The following is a 21,361-nucleotide window of genomic DNA, read 5'->3' as shown; positions in this document are numbered from 1 at the left end:
TTCAGTTACACAAGTGACATAAGTACACTTATGTGAAACAACAGTATCAGTTGACTGCAGCTGTGAGATAATCAATTCACCCTAAATTGCCTTCAATAAAGATTACATAATTTACTCTTTCAGGGAAATGAAGCTGAACTCTAATGTCAATTTATTTAGCATTAGACTGAATATTTGCCCATAGATCTGTGTGAACAAATAAGCAGTGGGGTTGTCAGGCTTCTGGCCCCTGAACAGATGCATATTGTTCTCTCATGTTGAGCAGACTTTGCTCAGGCCCAGTAATAAACTACAGCTGAGTGCTGTCTCCCTGGATATGTTCATCACTGAATGAACACTGTTGCAATGAATTTCAAATGAAGGCTGTACCATCTGTTGGTAGTATTTTATCTGCCTGTTGGGTGTTTTCGAGGCTTACTAACCTGTAAACAAGCTGTGTAGTGTTGTGTATTCATCCATCAATATAAATTAATTTGGTCTGCTATGTCATACAAGTTAAGCTCAATCAACAGCATTTGTGCCATTGTGTTGATTACCACAAAAAATTATTTCAACCTGTCCCATCTTTTCTTAAAAAAAAAAAAAAAAAAAGGAAACATGGCGCTAACAGTGAGTCACTTACAATGGAAGTGAATGAGGCCAATTTTTGGATGGCTTAAAAGCAGGAATGTGATGTTTTTACGGTCGTTTGAGGGTTAGCGGCGTTACGTCAACATGTTATTGAAGTCGTACAATTGGATATAACTTTACTTAGAAAAGGTGAGTTAGTGATTTTATCCCACTAACATCATGTTAAAATGCATATTGTTTTAACAGTGAGTATTTTAATGTTTGCAGATTGGCCCCATTCACTTCCATTGTAAGTGCCTCACTATAACCCAAATTTATGCTTCTTTTGTTTTGTTTTTTTAAGAAAAGGGTCCAAATAAATTTTTGTGATAATCAATATTATACCACAACTGCTATCGATTGACTAACTTGTACTGAACCCAGAATATTCCTTTAATGTCCATGTTATTTGTCAACTACCCAGTATTAGTTTGTGGTTAATACAAGATTGCAAATAATGGGGCCTGATATATTTATGATGATAAAAATGTTATTACAGTAAAAAAAAAACTTTTTTTAATTTTATTTTTGTTTTTCTTAATTCTATTAATTCCTAATTCATTCCTGTTGTAGTTTAATTATTAGTGCCTATTGCAACACATTTGATTGATGCCTAGTAAAGTGTTAAGCATTTCACTGTTGACTGTACAGTAGCTCAACTGATATTGAGCATATTTTTAATATTGTCCAGCCAGGTTGTCAGCTTTCATAGGATGGATCACAATCTACTTGTGTCTCTCTGTTGAATCAATGCATGACCGAAATGTCTTTTCCTTTTACTCACATTCTTACCATGATTGCATTTGTACAGGAAGTGTCTGACTTGGACACTAAAATCCATGAGAAAGCCATGAAGGTTGATATGGACATCTGTAGACGCATCGACATCACAGCCAAGCTGTGTGATGTGGCACAGCAGAGGAACTCAGAAGATATGACCAAGATATTGAAGGGTACCCCTTCCAGAGCTCCTCCAGAGCAGAAATTGGTATGGAAAATTACACTCACAATAGAGTCAGCTTATACCTTCCATTGTACTTGAATAACGCTTGAGTACACAACTTCTGATAATTGATTTAACAATACAACATTGAACTGTAAAGTCTTTCCATTTCAACCTTTGATTGTTGTTGTGGAGTTTGAATCTTTTTGCAATCTGAGAATATGTATGTTTTGCAGGGGATGGTGACATGCAGGAAGAAGGAGTGTAAAGGTGAATCAGAGCAGGAGCGATTGGAAACTGATCTTGATTCTGGTCAATTTGAAGAGGAGGTGCCTGGATCTCTCAACATTACTGATGAGATGAAGCGCATGCTCAACAAGCTGTGAGTCTGTCTGCTCACAGCTACTAGAGAGTGTGTTCTCATGCGCGTGTGCGCGTGCGTGCGTGCGTGTGTGTGAGTGTGAAAGGTAGTTAATGTTTCAGAACATCCCTTTGGGGACATATGGGAGGTCCTGAACTTGAAAATCGATTAATAAATTATGCTACTGGTATAAACAAATTGCTCACATACACACAGAGAGATAGAGAGAAAGGATAGGAAGTGGTCATTTAAAACTACATTGACTAACAGTATATGTGGACTTTTTTGGGGGGAAAAAGCACAGAATATGGCCCACTTAAATTGGCTTGTTATATGGTCTCTCACTGCCACCTCGTGTTTATATGGTGAAAATTGTTTTTGTTCTGTGTTTTACCATTTAAAGAGATAGTTCACCCAAAACAATTGAATTCTGTCAACATTTATTTACCCTCTTGTTGTTTCAAACCCATATAATTTACTTTCTTCCATGTAATACAAAAGCAGAAGATGTTAGGCAGAATGTTAGCCTCAGTCACCATTAACTTTCATTGCAACGTTTTTACATACAATGAAAGAGAATGGTGACTGAGGCTAACGTTCTGCCTAACATCTCTTGCTTGTGTATGACATGAAATAAAGCAAGTCATATAGGTTTGGAACAACATGAGGGTGAATAAATGATGACAGAATTTTTTTATGTTGGAGTGAACTGTCCCTTTAAAAACATAATTCATTAATCTTATTCATACAACTGCTCTTACTTTAATAATATACACTGAATCTGAATATTAGCATGTTTTTCCTATGTTCACTGCCGTATATTCGTTCTCATTTCTTGAGTTATTGTCTTTTGTTTTAAACCCTCTTGAATGTGGCATTGGATCTGTTGGTTTTCCTTTTCTTTCCTTCTTCCTCTGTCTTCTCTTTTCCCTCTTGTCCTACCTGCTATGTCTGCTGACTCCCATGTGTGCAGAGTTTGCTCAGCTGATTGGTTTGTTGGCAGGCGTGAAACATTTGAGTTTGACGATGACTGTGACAGTCTTGCTTGGGAAGAGACTGGAGAAACTCTACTGCTCTGGGAGGATTTTTCTAACTACAGCAGCTTGAACCTCACCACCACCCCGAACACCACAGCTGCTGCTAGTGCAATCTCAACCATGACCTGCACCTCCGACTCACTCGGAGAAACCCATGAGCAGGTGTGTCACCAGGTCACCATTAAATCAACAACAGTGTTTCGTATTAAGACAGTGTTGCTAAGCTAACTAGGGCTGGGTATCGTTCAAAAAAATTAGATATCAATGCCGATACCTTGACTTCGATACCGGTTCCTAAACTATACTTTTTCCGATACCAATTTTATGAAATCCATTTTAACAAGATTAGAATCATTACCTCAAAAAAACTTTGGTTTTATTTCTTCAGTTTGTTGACTTTTTTTACGGACTCAAAGACTCTTCTCCTGAGCCTTGTGGTCTCCTCATGCCTGGGTCGGCAGGGGCAGAGGCTATAACATTAATGTGAAGAGGAAAAAAAACAAGAAAGCTGAACTGTTAATTCAGCCAAACCTAAGGATAAGTACAGTTCAACAAGATAACTAATTTAATGTACATTAAACTTGATCAGTTACTGTCAACCTTAAAGCATTTTTAGCATTGATTTAGCTCGCTATCTATAGCCATACATCCAAACAATATCTAACATTATGTAGGTCCCAGTTTATAGGACTATGTCACCACACACAGAAATGTTAATTTAACATGTACACAAGCATGTACCACTACAAGTTAGCCGATTTTGTTTGTTGGTTTAAACTTTAACCTTACCTCTCGTTGTCCCAGTCATAGTGCCACTGCATTCATCTGTAGTTTTGAAGGAGGATCTGTGGCAGGACGCTGAGAGGATGACTGCACCGGCTCGGTTTTCTTGCAGTCGAAGACGGAGCAACTTTCTGCTCTTACATTTATTCCGTGCACTGTCAAGTGCTTTATCAGATTTGTCATGTTGCCGGCTGTTGGCATCGAGCCTGGTGAAATGTAGCCTCACTTTTGATCTTTTCCACATCTTTTCCATCTATGGGGGTTGGGATGCTACAGCCTCACGTGTGAGCCGCGTCTCTGGGTGTAACCAGCGTAAACTAGTGTTTTTCCTTGATGCCTAAACACAGCCAATCACCAGCACTTTTAGATTTGGGTACAACTAGCATGCTACATGCTTATCACTGACGTTGACTAGATTAACCCCTTAGGTATCGAAGTTTGGTGCCGAACGACAAGACATTTTACGATACTCGATTGTTTAGAGGCAATTCGGTCAGTGCCTAAAATGTATTGAACTCGATACCCAGCCGTAAAGCTAACACTGTAATACTCTAAAATAGCATAAATATACATAGCACAAATAAATATTTAGTAAATTACATGTAACTATTTTCTATAACTGCTTTTCAGAACTTAATAAAATATAGCTATTTTCAAAACTGCATTGAATCCCCTTGACTCTGCCCAACATCTTGGATAAAAGTCTACTTTTTGCAATGCATTTTGAGATTGTCTTTCCTGTAAAGGACACATGCGATGCTGCCTTAGAATTTGGCCATTTTAATTGGCAGTTTAATTCAATTAATTCTTAACTATCACCAAAACGCAGAATGAGACTTTTTGTCTTCAAGCGCTTTTAATGCGGAGTTCAAACTTATGTGGAGTTCCAGCCGGGGCTTGACGCTGGCATTGACGTTATGACACAAAACATGATGATAATGTGAATTTCTATCTTTGTACTGTGGAAGGCTTTGTTTGGAAAATGTTAATAAAGCGTTATATTGTTGCATATTATTTAGTTTTCTTTCCTAAGAAGGAAATAAATGCATTTTGTCAGGAAAATAATTTATTTATATCCATAGTCACATTTCAGCTCTTTCAAAATCTGCAATTAATCGTGATTAAATACAAAACAATTAACAAAATGAATCATCTGGCAGAACTAATAATAACATTTCTAAATGTATTTAAAAGCATAGAACTTACTTTAATACATATGTTAATCCTTGCAGGATCAAAGTCTAGGAAGCCTCATACATGAGACTGAGTCTCTCTTTAACACCAGAGAGCAGGAGTACCAGGACACCATCGGACAGATAGAGGTGAGAGCATGTTTGTGAATTATACTGTTTATTTCAGTATCGCATATTTATTTGGTTCTTTGTTGGATATATGCTATCTCCCTCCCACAGCTGGAACTGGCCACGGCTAAGAATGACATGAACAGACACCTGCATGAGTACATGGAGATGTGCAGTATGAAGAGAGGCCTGGACGTACAGATGGAGACCTGCCGGAGGCTCATACAAAGCACAGCCACCACCGACAGGTTCGTTTTACCATGTTTCTCTATGTTCACTGAAGTCTAAATTCGTTGATATTCACTTTGTTTGAACAACAATAGGGTTTCACAACTGGGAGTTCGAGATCCCATGTGGTTTGTGATGGAATTGCAGGGGGTTAGCTAGATTGTGATAGAAATGCCAATGCTGATGATTCTAATGATTTATGTTTATGTGCTGTGTTCTGTCTGCTACAGACAATCCCCATCTCCCAGCTCTGTGGCCAGCAGTGATTCAGGAAACACAGATGACATCCAGGATGAGCTGGAGCATGATGGTGTGAAAGATGATGTGAAAGATGGAGAGAAAGATGGAGAGAAAGAAGTGGCAACTGGAGATAAATTGGGAAGTTAGATGATGATCAGCCCTTCATTATCTGTTTTATTCAGCTTCTCTTTCAGAGTTCTCCCTTTGTGAACTCTCTGGTCACTTTTTCTTACATAGTATGGATGAGAATGGAGTTTCAGATTCCCAAAGAGCAAGTATTGGTGCTTCATATGTTGTCTTAGAGTGGGACCAGCCAAACTGAAGCTGTTCCCTCTTTATCAGCACTGCCAAGACATTGCTCCATAGTTGCTTCAGTTGCATTCACAACAAACTCTAACAGGTTTTCACACTCTTTACATTGTGATGGAAAACATGACACATTTGCTAATACGATATCATTATTTATTAAGTGCATAAATTCTGTTATCTTGCTCACTTGTTTACATGAATCTAAAAGGCAGGTTGTTTTTAAATTGAAGCCTGAAGTAATAGCTCTACTGATTTATAAAAATATATTTTATACAAGATATATGCAAACAATCAGTTTAATGTCAACTTGAAAACTTGTATCCACTTGGAACTGACTGGGTTGTAAAAAGTGGCCATACCAGAATGTAGCCAGACCTGAAAGTGACAATGCCCTAATAGCTATTTGGCTGTTGGTTAAAGAGATAGTTCACCCAAAAATGGAGATTCTCTCATCATTTACTCACTTTCATGCATTCCAAGATGTGTATGACTTTCTTTCTTTTGCAGAACATAAACAAAGATTTTTAGAAGAATAGCTCAGCTCTGTAGGTCCTTTCAATGCAAGTGAATGGTGACCAGACCTTTCAAGCTCCAAAAAGCACATAAAGGCAGCATTAAAAAAGTATCCATATATCTCCAGTGGTTTAATATATTTCTTCTGAAGTGATGCAATCACTTGGGGTAGGAAACAGATCAATACTTCAGTCCTTTTTTACTATAAATTTGTACTTTCACTTATAGAATTTGAAAGAGAAAGTGGAGATTTATTGTAAAATAGGACTTCATTATTGATCTGTTTCTCCCCGCACCTATTAATTTGCTTCTGAAGTTTAACCACTGGGTTTAACCACTGGAGTATGGATTACTTTTATGCTGCCTTTTTTGGAGCTTGAAGTTCTGGTCACCATTCACTTGCATTGTATGCACCTACAGAGCTGAAATATTCTTCTATAAAATTTTGTTTGTGTTCAGCAGAAGAAAGTCATACACATGAGGGCGAGTAAATGAGAATTTTCATTTTTGGGTGAACTATCCCTTTAAATTAAGTCAGCAAGACTTAAGTGGCATCAGCAGAAAAGGAAAGTCACTTCAGAGAAAGAGTAATTTATTACTTTTTTTATTAAATATTTCAAAGGCAAAAAATTATAATATTTGGAATAATGTGCAACAATGAATCATTCACAATAAGAACAGAAATATGCATTCAGATTTCAAGTTGACTTTAAATATCAATATGTTTAAAATACAGTATAGAGAAAAGTGTTACTCTACATCAAGCTCTGGAATAAGTTCAGACATTTAACATCACATTTTAAATGAACATCACATATTAGTCTGTTAATCAGCTATACAGTTTATGCTTCATGAAAATATCTGTGCACTGTGTCCATTCAGATGTTTCCACAATGTACGACTGTCACTCAACTAAACTACTGTGCACTAAGATCTATGCAATAATCTAACCTGGACTAACATTACATTAAGTGCAGTTTCTTTGTTTAGAGCAAGTGCTTTCAGTGTTTGGAGAGTAGCAGATGTCAAAACAGCAGTAAAACTCAAACTCATGTGCCTACAAATATGCTGTATACAGTCTCTCAGTTGCCTTATATTTTTTCTCTAGAAAAAAAAAAAAGTACCTGCTTGGCTTTGTTGTAAACCATTCAATCAGATATGAATCATCGTATCCTTCCTACAAATAGACAACCAAAAATGTCTAAAATATTAAATGGTGGAAATGAGATCTGTTTTGTGGAAGATCTCAAGATGTGGAAGCCATACAAATATCTGTCCTCAGGTTTTGAATGGTTTGGCCAAACTACAAAAGTTTTTTTAATTATTTGCAATTTAGTTACACATACAGCCCCACCCTCCACCCCAATATATATATTCACAACCGGTTAAAAGTTTTGAAACACTCATTCTTTATTTTATATATATATCATTTTTTTTTTTTTTAATTCACATTTTAGAATAATAGTAAAGTCATCACAACTATGGCATAATAGAAATGGAAATATGGGAATTATGTTGTGACTAAACAAAATCTAAACTAAATAAAAATATGTTATATTTTAGCATCTTCAAAGTAGTCACACTTTGCCTAGATTTTGCAGACATGTACTCTTGACATTATCTCAAACAACTTCTTGAGGTATCACACTGGGATGCTTTTTAAACAGTATTGAAGGAGTTCCCATCTATGTTGGGCACTTATTGGCTGCTTTTCTTTATTATTTGGTCATCAATTTAAAAAACTTTTTTTTTTTTTTTATTAAATTTGAGTTTTATAATGAAATAAATTAATATGTTGGCACAATTATATTTTTGCCTACAAAACTAATTTCAAACATTTAAGCATTCACCTTCAGATCAAAATAAAAATAATTTTTAAGATCATGAGAAACTATTCAGGCAAGTGTTTCAAAACTTTTGGCTGGTTGTGTATATATGGCTTATTATTCAATAGAGTGCCTGGAAAATATAAATATTGTTTATTTATTTTGGACTGTACAGTGTGCAAATAAGTTTTGGGACTAATTACTTTTATTGATTACATTTTTATGACTTAATTAAATTTTTTTAATTACATAGAATGATTGATTGCTGAAAAACAGTAGGCCTATCTGGGTGATGAAGTAGCGGTTTGCAATTATTGCCTTTTTAAATTAGAAATTTAATTTTATACTTTTTTATTATCCTCTATTATGTTTTATGTTGGTATTGTCATTAGTTAACATTTCTTTCCTTAAATGTGGGCCGTTTTAAATATAGTTTGTGCTGTATACTAAAGAAATCAGTTGCTCAATTGATGTTGTGCTGAAAACAGCATGTTGAAAAAGGTTTGGATGTGAGATTGTTTTATGGGAAATCTGGAGGACTATGCAAGTTTAATGTAATTGTAGTCTGGTTTTAAATAAAACAAATTTTTGCCTTATCATGTTTGATGAGTATGTTTTCAACCAAAATCCTTCTTAAAAGGTGACTGAAGAGGTGAGAGTCACCGTATTGCACACAAAAGAGGTTATCTCTAATGAAGTGTCACATGAAAATCTCTTATAATGACATGCTGTAATGGTCAGAACAGTACATTTCAAATTATTTTAGAAAGCTTTTTTGATTACCACCATTGTGTTTGGTAAGTATAAGCAGTATGCTTAGTCTGACAGCAAGAAATAAAGTTACCGGTAGTAGTGCCCAGTGCTGGCTGTCAGTTTGTGTCCTCAGGAGTGGCTTTTCCATTCAAAATAAAGCTAAAAATCTGCAAAAATGACTTTCTGTTGTTAACTAGTCTAAATGTATGGTCTTTGTATTGCTAATGTCTATTGGCCTGTATCATTATTTTTCATTGTGAGTTTTGCATGATTGAGCAATGTTCACATATTTTACATAAATTTGCCAGTTGCTTGGGTAGAGACTAAGTGTACAATGTCAGTCTAGAAGAGCAATAAAAGCTGTTCTGTTGTTTAGATTAGAGCTGTGGGATAAAGCTGCAGAGAGAGAGAGGCAAATCCAAATCCACTCATAAAAGGTACAAAATATTTCTAGAGGGGTTTGAGCCTTTTAAAGAAAATGCTGATTATCTTGTTAGATATGAATGAAGTTCAATCACTTTTCCAAAACAAAAAAGGGGGAAATGGTGTTAGTTGTCTGCTTTCTTGATTAGAATTACATTTTATAAAATAAAAAAATGTAAAAAAAAAAAATAATAATTTGGTCCTTTTTTATTAAATTCTGAAAATGTTGCAGACACCCAGACTAAGAAGAATATTAAGTGGTCATCTGTCATTTGTCTACAGCCTTGTATGCAATCTGTGAGGATACGGCTCAATGAACAGAGCAGCGCGAGCGCAAAGCTCTTAAAGCTCGAGCTCTAAGTGAGAAGCAAAAACCATTTGAACTCAACACAGATTCTACATCACCACACTTGAAGTTGAACTGTAGCTACTTTAGACACAAATAGATTGAAAATAAATATTATAATTACTTCAGCTCTATTACATTTGTCATAGGCTACATGAGTGAGGGAATATTTCTTGTATCATATATAATTGATTTTTGTTACAACTTATATATATTTATATTTTGCGTTTATTGTTTATAAATTGTGTTTTTATTTTGGGTTGGGGTACGGGATTGGGGTATGGTGGACGTTCATAAAAAAAAAAAAAAAGTTGAGAACCACTGCCTTAGAGTATAACGCATTTTAACCCAAGAAACGTTTCATTTTATCTGCAGAACATATAATGTATATATATATATATATATATATATATATATATATATATATATATATATATATATATATATATATGTATATGTATGCTTAAAATAAAGTGCCAAAAGCAATACGATATTGCTTAAGCATAAGATATTTTTAAGTGGTTATAAGACATTACAAGTTACGCTGTAAGTTATATACATTACACAAAATATGAAATAACACACATTCAGTGCAAAGTTTGAAATATTATGAAAGCCTTTTCACTCTTTACACTAAGTTGATTTTGCATGACAGCACTTATAGGATAACTTTATTAACTTCTGCTGTGTTGGATATTGGAAATTGGATATTGCTTGTGTTATAATGCATTACACACTCAAGTATAACTATGAATAATGGAAGTCTTATAATGTATTATAACTGTAGTTATAATTATTTATGAGAAGTTATAATTTATTATAAGGTGTATTATGAGACATTATGAATGCATTATATTGCATTTTAATCCTTTACAGTGCATTTTAAATATGGGCTTCATAAAAAGTGTTAACAAAAATTCCATCAAATTGAATTGTGTCATATTTAACTCAATTAAATTAATAAAACATAAAATATTTAGAGTTTATATTTTTTAAAGATTTCTCAATTCAATTTATATGTTATATGTTTTTACATTTCTGCAACCTTGTTAATTGTGCTGCTTCCTGTCTTGGCCAGGATGCTCTTGGAAAAGTGATTTTTAATCTCAATGAGTTTTCTTTCTGGTTAAATAAAGGTAATATACCACAAAATAGATTATTTTGACTTGTCCCTCCTGTTCTTTAAAAAAAAAAGAGAAGAAGAAGAAGAAGCAAAAATCTGGGTTACAATGAGGCTCCTACAATGGAAGTGAATGGGGACAATTCTTGGATGGTTCAAAGACAGAAATATGAAGCTTATAATTTTATAAAAGCACATAAATTAATTCTTCAGTTAAAACTTTTGTATTATTTGAGCCGTAAAGTTGTTCAAATCATCATTTGTACAGTTGTTTTAGGGTTTGTTGACTACATCATCATGGCAATGAAGTTGTAAAATTTGCTATAACTTTACCCAGAAATAATGTATTTCACATATTACACATATTTTTATGTCTTGTGGCTATATATTTGAAATAGTGAGTATTTTAACGTTTATGAAATGGACCCATTGACTTCCATCGTAAGTGCCTCACTGGAACACAGAATTTATTTATTTGTTTTTAAGAAAATGAGGGGCAAGTCAAAGTTAATTTTTGTAGTAATTCATATTATACCACAAATGCTGTCAATTTAGTTAAACTTGTAATGAACCCGAAATAAACCTTTGACGAAATTGAAAAGTCACTATAGTTGGCGAGGATCTGATAGTTAGAGGAAGACTGTTCTATATAGAGCCATATTATTATGTTCTAAATAATAAAAAAGATCTTTAATAATGGTTATATTGTAGGTGTACTGGTTTGTGTCATTCCTATTTTGCAGGATTTTTCATCTCCCCATTATGTAAATTTTTGTCTTAATATATTTGATCAAATATAACTCACAATTTTTGAAAATGGGAATCATATTTCTTAGTTTTCTTTTAACATACAGTGCTTTCAAAATTAAGTGAACGCTGGCTGAATTAAGTGAATTTTAAATAAATGGTTTGATGTTGTCCTGCACTATCTGAAGAAATGCTGAACGCCATTTATTATGAAATATTTTGGTGTTTCTTCATTTTATTCCTTTCTCTAATCAAAATGTTTCAAATAAAACTTGTTTCCCTTTTAATTTAATTTACAATTTGTATTTGATTAATAGTTTTTTCCTATATCCCCAATATCACTTTGACTTTTGTAGTATTAATAATTTATAAAAGCTTGTTCCAGGATGTGATAATAAACAATGGATTTAATGAATTTTGTGATTTTTTTTGTAGTACAAGCTGGTTTGTCTCACTTTGTCACACCCATAAAATATACTGTAAATCTAAACATCTATTGTTAGGTTTCATGGTTGGCATCCTGTTAATTTTCTTGCCATTATGTAAATAACTTAAACAAGTTTAAGTGCCTGATCTAGACCAAAACATACAGTTTTTAAAGTAGTTATTTGTAGATCTCTTACAAGGCCTCAAATGAATTGCTAAGCAATAAGATTGACTATCCATCTTTTTTCTGCACCATCCCAAGTGACAAGAACCAAGTCAATGCATTGATTCTGATTCTTGTCTGATTTAACTGGACCTGGATCGCCCTTCTTGGTAATGACAATTCATATGGCTTGCAAGGAATGCAAACCCTATCCCAGCGAGCAACTACAAAACTAAAATTTAAATAAACATTTTTTTTTAAATTGATGACTTGGACCAAATAATAAAGAAAAGCAGCCAATAAGTGCCCAACATAGATGAGAACTCCTTCAATACTGTTTAAAAAGCATCCCAGTGTGATACCTCAAGAAGTTGTTTGAGATAATGTCAAGAGTACATGTCTGCAAATTCTAGGCAAAGTGTGACTACTTTGAAGATGCTAAAATATAACATAGTTTTATTTATTTTGGATTTTGTTTAGTCACAATATAATTCCCATATTTCCATTTCTATTATTCCATAGTTGTGATGACTTTACTATTATTCTAAAATGTGAAAAAATAAAATAACAATAAAGAATGAATAAGTGACCCTAAACTTTTGAACGGTAGTGTATGTAATGCATACCAAGGTGTTATACCAGGTGTAACCAACAAAGACAACACAATACATCAGAGACATGGTCAGAAACATCATCAAATCCAAAATCAACACTATTGTTGTCTTCTCCAACAAGAGGCGGGCTGCTGGCTTCTTTCCTTTTGTAATTGAACAAAACGTGACAGGTAAGGTGTGGATTTGGACAGAGGATTGTTCGGTGGCATCAATAGTGCATAGTATCCCAGGGATCAGTACGATAGGGACTGTACTAGGGGTTTCAGTCAAATATACTGAATTCAGTGGGTCTGAAGATTTTGAAAGGCATTCTGTGCCCTGGCTTATAGACGTTGGACCTTCAAACAGTCTGTTCAACTTCAGTGTACCATGTCTGCAAAATACAGACCTGTATGAAATGGCAACTAAAGGCTTTTCATTGGAACAGTAAGACATTGTATTCTCCTTCAATATGTACAAGGCTGTGTATGCAGTGGCTCATGGTCTACACCAGATCCTGAACTGTGGCTCTGGAGAATGTCAGAAATCTAAGGTAGAACCATGGCAGGTATGTGCTTTCAGTGTCAAATGACCAAAATAATACACCAGAAATGCAATGTGTTGTGAATTGTGTTACAAAAAACATTCAGTATTTGGACACTTCCTGTTTGTCAATCTTTTGGAGTATAATTAATGTGTTGAGCCATACAGTACGTGTGGTTACTTTGCGAGGACACCTGTGTAAACATTAGGGAAACTGACTTCATATGTCCACTAACAATGCACCTTTTAAGACCAGTCAGTTAGAAGTAACTGCAAAAATGGCTCAGAAAAGTTACATTAGTTCTGAGAATAGGTCTATGATCATCTGTTTGTATTTGTAGATGCCACTAGTCTTAAAAGTGATCATTTAATGTGGTGGGAAGTTTCATTCCAGATCCCATTAATCTTCAGTTAAACACCTCTCAGATTCAATGGACAGGGCAGGTGTCCCCTGTGACTAAGGTAAGTCTGAATCTCATCCTTTATTCATCATTACCATTTCCAGGCAAATTATATGTTTGTTAAAAAAAAAGATACAATCAAAATTCCAAGTAGTTTTCCATCTGAATGGAACATTTACATCTGCATGTCTTCATTTAATAGCTGCTTTTATTGGAAGCATCTTACAAATGAGAAATCTTAAAACACATGCAATTCGCAGGGAGACAATAAAATGAGAAGTGCTGGAATTCAAGTTTCAAAATTGACCAACATTTTTTTGCCTGTGCTCTCCAGAGTGTCCGTATGGACACATAAAGCTCCAAACTGGACATCACAGGTGCTGCTTTAACTGCATAGCATGCCCTGCTGCTGCCTTTCTCAACAAAAATGGTAAAATACACACCTAACTCATATTATTATTTAAGTGCATAAAGCAGAATGACCACATAAGCTGTTGCTCTCAGTATGTCCAGCAGATGGCGCACATCATTTAGTCATTGATCAGTCACTTGTGCTCTTTATCTCCTTAAAGGTGCACTCAGTAACTTTTGTCTTTGTGTCATCTTGGACTTGAGACTGACACCTGACTGCTTGGATGCTGCATCATTTAAAATCAATAGTTTTCTGTTTCAGAAGCCATTGCAGAAATGTAGTTTTCATAGTCAGCCAGTATTACTTTAATCAATGACTGAAAGTGTCAGATAACAAGCGGATAACTGAGATTAAGTATTCGGCTGTTCATGTGATTCTGTCATGGCAGCCACCATTTGCGGACCCTCTCCATGTAGATAAAACAGCTTTTATAAGGTTAAAATGAGTCTTCATTTTAATGTGAGTGCTCATGATTTCCTACATATTTAGCTAAATTACAATTCATGTCTTTAGGAGTTAAACTTTTTAATTAAGAAAAAATTCCTTAAAGGTGCACTCAGTAATTACTTTTTGTTTTACCCCCTCAAGAATAAATTGATCTTGTTTAACCCTTCAATGCATACCTTGAGTCTTTAGTAACCAGGGACATCATACCACTCCCTGTACCTCATCCCTTTTTTGGAGTTATGCTCACACCTCGTTAGTATTTCTCAACCTTTCTCTTCTTAATAATGTAACAACAACAACAATAAAACAAAACAAAACCAAAAAAATATTTTTATTACATATCTATCACAGGATATAAACTCACTGAGCACTTTATTAGAAACACCTGTAAACCTTCTTATTCATGTGATTATCTGATCAGCCTATCATGTGGCAGCAGTGCAATACATAAAATCAGGCAGATATGGGTCAGGAGCTTAGTTAATGTTCTCATCATCCATCAGAATGGGGAAAAAAATTTGATATGAGTGATTACGATGATGGCATGATTGTTGGTGCCAGACGGGCTGGTTTGAGTATTTCTGTAACTGCTGATCCCCTGGGATTTTCACGCACAATAATCTCTAGAGTTTACTCAAAATGGTGTCAAAAACAAAAAACAGAAATGCTTTGTTGATGAGAGAGGCCAACATAGAATGGCCAGACCAGATTGAGCTGACAGAAAGGCTATGGTAACTCAGATAAACACTCTGTACAATTGTGGTGAGCAGAAAAGCATCTCAGAATGCACAATACGTCGAACCTTGAGGTGGATGGTCTACAACAGCTGAAGACCTCGTTGGGCCCTTTATTAGAACCATAGTGTTCTTAATAAAGTGCTCAGTTAATGTATATTTGTTTGTTTATTACAAGAAAAATTAGTACTATATTCAAACAAATGATTACTACAGTATTTCATCGATTTTCTGTGTGACAATGGTGAATTATCAGTATCCCATATGCGTGTACACATACATATTATACATTATTTTTCTTACTAAGATGGCAGCAATGTTTCAGTGATTGACATGATTTACATTTGCATAAAAAATCTAAGTGGAAGTAAACTATAGCCAGTGTAACACATGAACAGTTTGACTTTGCTTTTGTCATTTGGGTGTACTACTGTGAAACTATATAAATTGTGCATTGTAAGGAAATTTGGTAGTATGCACATGGTATGGATTAACGTGCCCTCATAACTCCACCAATAATATGTAGGAAAATGTATAATGGAATTAGTTTAGGAATCTTGGTCACGTTCGACCACCATTATAAGAAGGATAAATTACAAATTATCAGATCTGAATAAAATTCTCCACCATTAAATATGTAATACAACTGTCTTGTTGTATCTGCTCATAAATTATATGTAATTAATTTCCTTAATACGGGAATTATGATTAATAAATTACACATTATGTCAAACATAATTGCCAGGGTTATTATCAGGTTAAACCTTGATTAAGTGTTTTAGGCACTTTGGCAGATTATGTGCAAGATAAAATTACAATAAATTTTGCGATTGTGTCAAAGTTCCTGGATTATGATTAGATGTCCTGATATGTGTATACACTTGAAAAATTAATCTGTACATTTGAAGTTATGAGCAAAGCATTTGTTTTCTGTCCTGCTAGAAAGATAATACAAAGGGATCATTTCAAAGAAAGCCTGCTTTCTTCGAGTCTTCAAGCTCCTTTTGTTTTGGGTGAGTTTTATGCATATGATGGCCAGGCATTCCACAGGAAATGTCTCGTGCTCCCTTAGTCTATTTTTTATGTATATATTGGTTATATCGAAGAACAAAGGATTTCCAAGTGTTTCATAGAGGAGTTGTCCCTCAGCGAATGGCCAGTCATGTGATGGCCATTAACAACTAGGACATTTCTGATTTACAACATGGATGTCCGAGGAGGGTCTTAGTGCGTCCACAGAACTTTCTTTGTTCTCAAGATGGTTGACACTCAACAGAGCAGATTTTATGGACTCGTTTCAGGCCTTTTTAGCTCACGTTCGCCTGGTTTTGGTGGACTTTTGGCCATCAGCAGGCAGTTTTTAATTTATGACTAAAACGTTCCTGAAAAAACTTATGTGTTTTGTGTAGCTCAATTTGTGTTTGACAGCCAGTTGTGTCTAATGACATTTGTAGTTATATTTTACATGGAACTCACATGACCAGACAAATACTCCCTATTCTATCTCCAAAACGCTCCAAGTCCAAAGACGACTGCCATATTGGTCAACACAACATAAACAAAAAATACTGAGTGCACCTTTAATGTAGCCCCACTATGCATTGAGAAAACCATGCATACCAGTTATGCTTATTTGTATTTTTATTTCACATTATAGAAATTTGTCATTCTAACCTGGCTGTTGTTTCCTCCTAGGATACACTAGCTACCAACCGTGTGTCTTAGATGAGTGGTCTGAACCAGAGAATGAGGTGTATCAAAAGGGAACAGAGATCTACCTGTCATGGGATGCTCTGCTCTCTAAAGCCCTGCTCATATACCTAGCTGTAACCCTGTTTCTCACCTTGAGCACAGCTCTCATTTTTCTGTTCAACCTCAGTACCCCTGTGGTGAAGTCAGCCAGAGGGAAGACCTGTCTTCTGATGCTGGCGTCTCTTACCATGGCCTCCAGCAGCACGCTGTGCCACTTCAGCAGACCCTTGCACATCGGCTGCCTCCTCAAACAGCCCCTCTTCATTATCAGCTTTACTGTTGGCATGGCATGTGTGACTGGGCACTCTTCAGGTATATGAGTCTTTTTTGTTTTTATTCTGTCGAGGTCAAGAAGCAATCAAAATAATGGGTCGCTTTAGTGGAACACTTTTCAAGCAAGTGGAATATTAGTGGAATATGTCCTTAGTTAAGTTAACCATAGATGTGGTTACTTCTATGCAACAAGATATATACAATGATATTGGGAGCAGTTAAATGTACTTAAATTTAATTGAAACATGGCTGTAAAAAGTTAGTTCTCAAAAAAATAATACTTTGTTTGCAGATGCCACTTGGTTTAATATTTCGTTTGAAATTCATATATTTTTAAGTGTGTCCTAAATGACCAAAGGCAAGAATGGATCGCCATCATTCAGGATTTGGCCCAGAAGCTGATATCCAGCATGCCAGAGCGAATTGCAGAGGTTATAAAGAACAAGGGCCAACATTGTAAATATTGATTCTTTGCATATATTGAATGTTTTTGACAATAAAAGCCTTTAAAACTTATGAAATGCCAATATACCATAGAAACATTGGCCCTAGTATCTTGATCCTAGTAAATTGCTGTCTGGCTACGGGTTCCGTGCCAGCCTATCTAAAACACGCTATAGTGCAACCTTTAATTAAAAAATCGAACTTGGATCCGACAGATTTATCTAATTTTAGACCAATTTCAAAACTACCGTTTCTCTCAAAGGTTTTAGAGAAGGTAGTTTTTAGTCAATTACAATCTTTTTTAGAGAAGAATTCTATGTTTGAAACCTTTCAATCTGGATTTAGGGAAAAACACAGCACAGAATCTGCTCTTTTAAAGGTTCATAATGATATTCTATTAAGTGCCGATTCAGGATCCTCAACAATTTTGGTGTTATTGGATCTTAGTGCAGTATTTGATACAGTGGATCATAACATCTTGGTCTCTCGTTTGGAACACCATGTTGGAGTGCGAGGAATGGCCCTTCAGTGGTTTAAGTCCTATCTAACAAATCGTAGTTTTGCAGTTAAACTTGGCGAATGTTTGTCAACGTTAGCTCCACTTACCTGTGGTGTACCGCAGGGGTCCATTCTTGCTCCTCTTTTGTTTTTGTTATATATGCTCCCATTGGGTTCTATTTTCAATAAACATGGTGTTTCTTTTCACTGTTGTGCCGACGACACGCAGATTTATTTGCCATTCAACAAGAATGCTTTAAATCTGCTTTTGGACTGTCTAAATGACGTGAAAAGCTGGATGGCTTTAAATTATCTGAAACTAAATGATAATAAGACAGAAATAATTTTATTTGGACTAAATGAAAAAACTGTTTCTCTAAGTTACAATCTTGGTCCCTTGGCTATGTACAATAAGCCACTTGTGAAGAACTTAGGCGTACTATTTGATAAAGACCTCAAATTCGATAAGCAAATAAATAATGTAGTTAAATCTTGCTTTTTAATCTTAGACTTCTATCCAAGGTAAAGAGCTTTCTCTCTTTTAATGACCTTGAGAAAGTGATTCATGCTTTTATTTTTTCACGACTCGATTATTGTAACACTCTCTACACAGGAGTTAGCCAGACAGCGTTGGCGCGTTTGCAGACAGTCCAAAATGCGGCCGCTAGGCTACTGACAGGTACAAAAAAGCGTGAGCACATTACTCCAATTTTGTACTCTCTTCAATGGTTGCCGATCCGTTTCCGTATAGAATATAAACTTTTAATGTTTGTTTTTAAATCCTTAAATGGTCTGGCACCCATATACTTTGATTCTTTAGTGAAACGTTATACATCAAATAGATCCCTACTGTCCTCTGATCAGTCTCTCTTAACGATCCCTAGATCCAGACTTAAACATAGGGGGGATCGTGCTTTCTCGATCGCTGCCCCGAAACTTTGGAATCTGTTACCCGTTCACATTAGATTGGCTCAGACTATTTCCAGTTTTAAATCATTATTAAAAACCCACCTTTTAACTCAGGCTTTTAATTCCACTGAGCGTTGAGGCTAAATCCTCTATTGTTGTTCTATGTTGTTTCTTTTTTCTTTGTGATGTCTATGTATTTACTCTCTATTTGTTATCGCTGGAAAGCACATTGGTGCAACTGTAGTTGCAATAAATTGTGATATATAAATACAATAAAGAAAGAAAGAAAGAAAGAACATGTGAAAAAATAATCCACAATTACTGAAACAGCAAACTTTGCAAAACACAATATGTATGTCACTGCCAATACTTTTAGCCACGGCTGTATAAGAAAGTCATACACATCTGGGATGACATGAGGGTTAGTAATTAATGTGTGCATTTTTATTTTTGGGTGAACTATCCCTTTAAGCACATGTGTTTTTATGACTTGCAAGCTAAAATATTAAGTTTGCTGTGATAAATTTAAACTTGTGATGATTTAAATATGTCATCTTGCTGGATTGCAAGAATAATAGTTTTGGAAACATCAATTTTAAACAGTGTTCCCAATCTTTTCAAGGCACAATTTTCCAGGGCATTTCCAGGACAATTTATGTGCCCAACAAGTGTGATATTTAAGTAAAAATACACACGTGTGTGTTTTTGATGGTAGATTCTCACCTCCAGATAAGAAGTACACTACATAGCCCAGTGGGATTATTAATCCCTTTAGAGATGTAATGTATATATATATATATATATATCTTTCTTTTAAAACATAGTCTATATGTGCAGCACACTTCAGAGTGTTTTGTAGTGATGGGAGGATTGGATCATTTTACTGACTTGGATCTTTAAGTCTCGTTTGGAAAATGAACAAATCTTTATGTAATTTCATTCATTTGAGCATGATTAGCCTGATAAGGGACGGGGTGTGTAGAATCAGGAGTAGAGTTGAGGCGAGTCGAACCATAACATGCAGTGGAAAAGTGCCATTAAACAGGCCTCCAAATTGTCATTAGTCATGGTAGACCGGTGTTTTGATTTAAAAATCTTCATGAGAGAAAAGGCTGATTCACATAAATAAGTTGAGCCAAACAGTGCAGTGGAACATTTTCTGAAAGGACGTTATACTTTTCTTCTGCAAGAAAGTTCCAAAACTGTCCATAAGATGGCCTCACCTTCATGTCAGTCTGCAGTGCTAAAATCTCCTCCTCCAATGCTGATGGGTTCATCTGAAACAGCTTTCCCATGTCTGAGGCCTGGGAATCAACCTCATGCTCATCTCCAAATGAGCATGAAATCGCACATGAATGTAGCGATTGGCTCAAGTAAAGCAATGTCTTGAAAACGCTTGTCAAAGAATGACCTGACCTTTTCAATTTGCTCAATGTAGCGCTCACCGTCAAGTTGTGCAGGCTACTTTCCTTTCTTATGCAGCTCAGATGCAATGTTTTGGAAGTTCCCTAATTCGTGGCGCTGCAGCTTAGAAGTGAGTAACTGCAGTTTTTGGCTTTTTGCTTGATACCGCCAGGGCCGGACCTAGGGTTTTGGGGGCCCTAAACAAAAATAGTGTATGGGGCCCTACAGGTTTCTAGAAAATTCTAGTTAATTTAGAAAAAATATACGAAATTAAACATACTAAGTTTCATTGATATGGTTGTGTGTTTTGTTGATTAGAGTAATTGATGGGCAAAAAATAAAATAAATGGGGGTGGTGGGTGGGGCCCCGAACCAATCACGGGGCCCTTAACAAATGTTTAGGTTGTTTATTGGGTCGGGCCGGCCCTGGGTACCGCACTCATTTTCAGATGGTTTGAATTTATTTTAGATTTATGGTTTGCGGATGAAGGTCATTTGTGTAAGCTACCAAAAACTGCTAGCTTCGCAATTTCGCGCTATGTTCTGTGAAGCCATTGGAAGGCGCAAACCTGTTTTTTATGGCAACTGAATAAACTAAAATCTCGCCTGCTCAAAATCTACTTTAGTCAGACAGAAACTAAAAGAAGGAAAGACATTATATTTATTTTTATAAAAATTAAACTGAAGCATATTTGCGTTTTGTGCCTTTGCGATGGACTGGTAGATTGTGGGCACCCCTGTGGTACACGATGAAATGTGTTTATAAGGAAAGTTCAAAATATATAACATTTAAATTTATTTAGGTTTATTTAAGTACCATGTA

General features: G+C 35.4%; 2 protein-coding genes across 3 annotated transcripts in view; both read left to right on the top strand.

The window, feature by feature from the left end:
• The window catches only part of iffo2a (intermediate filament family orphan 2a), a 40,539-nt gene extending 31,803 nt beyond the window's left edge, over nucleotides 1–8,736 (top strand). Inside the window, exons 4-9 of one of the 2 annotated variants that reach the window (XM_052091262.1) lie at nucleotides 1,421–1,597; nucleotides 1,789–1,934; nucleotides 2,917–3,112; nucleotides 4,966–5,055; nucleotides 5,146–5,282; nucleotides 5,493–8,736. In XM_052091262.1, coding sequence (XP_051947222.1) covers nucleotides 1,421–1,597; nucleotides 1,789–1,934; nucleotides 2,917–3,112; nucleotides 4,966–5,055; nucleotides 5,146–5,282; nucleotides 5,493–5,649 — 903 coding nt within the window. In that variant the 3' untranslated portion in view covers nucleotides 5,650–8,736. Of the gene's footprint in view, nucleotides 1–1,420; nucleotides 1,598–1,788; nucleotides 1,935–2,886; nucleotides 3,113–4,965; nucleotides 5,056–5,145; nucleotides 5,283–5,492 lie in introns of both variants that reach the window. The other variant, XM_052091260.1, reaches the window with a different exon arrangement.
• Nucleotides 5,751–17,330, top strand: LOC127618422 (taste receptor type 1 member 1). Its single transcript, XM_052090858.1, is given in 7 exon segments — nucleotides 5,751–5,777; nucleotides 12,154–12,359; nucleotides 12,736–12,781; nucleotides 12,783–13,289; nucleotides 13,634–13,736; nucleotides 13,985–14,095; nucleotides 16,954–17,330. Coding segments are annotated over 7 exon segments (1,377 nt in total).
• The last annotated feature ends 4,031 nt before the right edge of the window (nucleotides 17,331–21,361 follow it).

Source organism: Xyrauchen texanus, chromosome 25 (assembly GCF_025860055.1).
Source record: "Xyrauchen texanus isolate HMW12.3.18 chromosome 25, RBS_HiC_50CHRs, whole genome shotgun sequence".
In the NCBI taxonomy this organism is placed as follows: Eukaryota; Metazoa; Chordata; class Actinopteri; order Cypriniformes; family Catostomidae; genus Xyrauchen; species Xyrauchen texanus.
The sequence above is the reverse complement of the archived record's forward strand: the minus strand, read 5'-3'. Positions and strand labels throughout refer to the sequence as shown.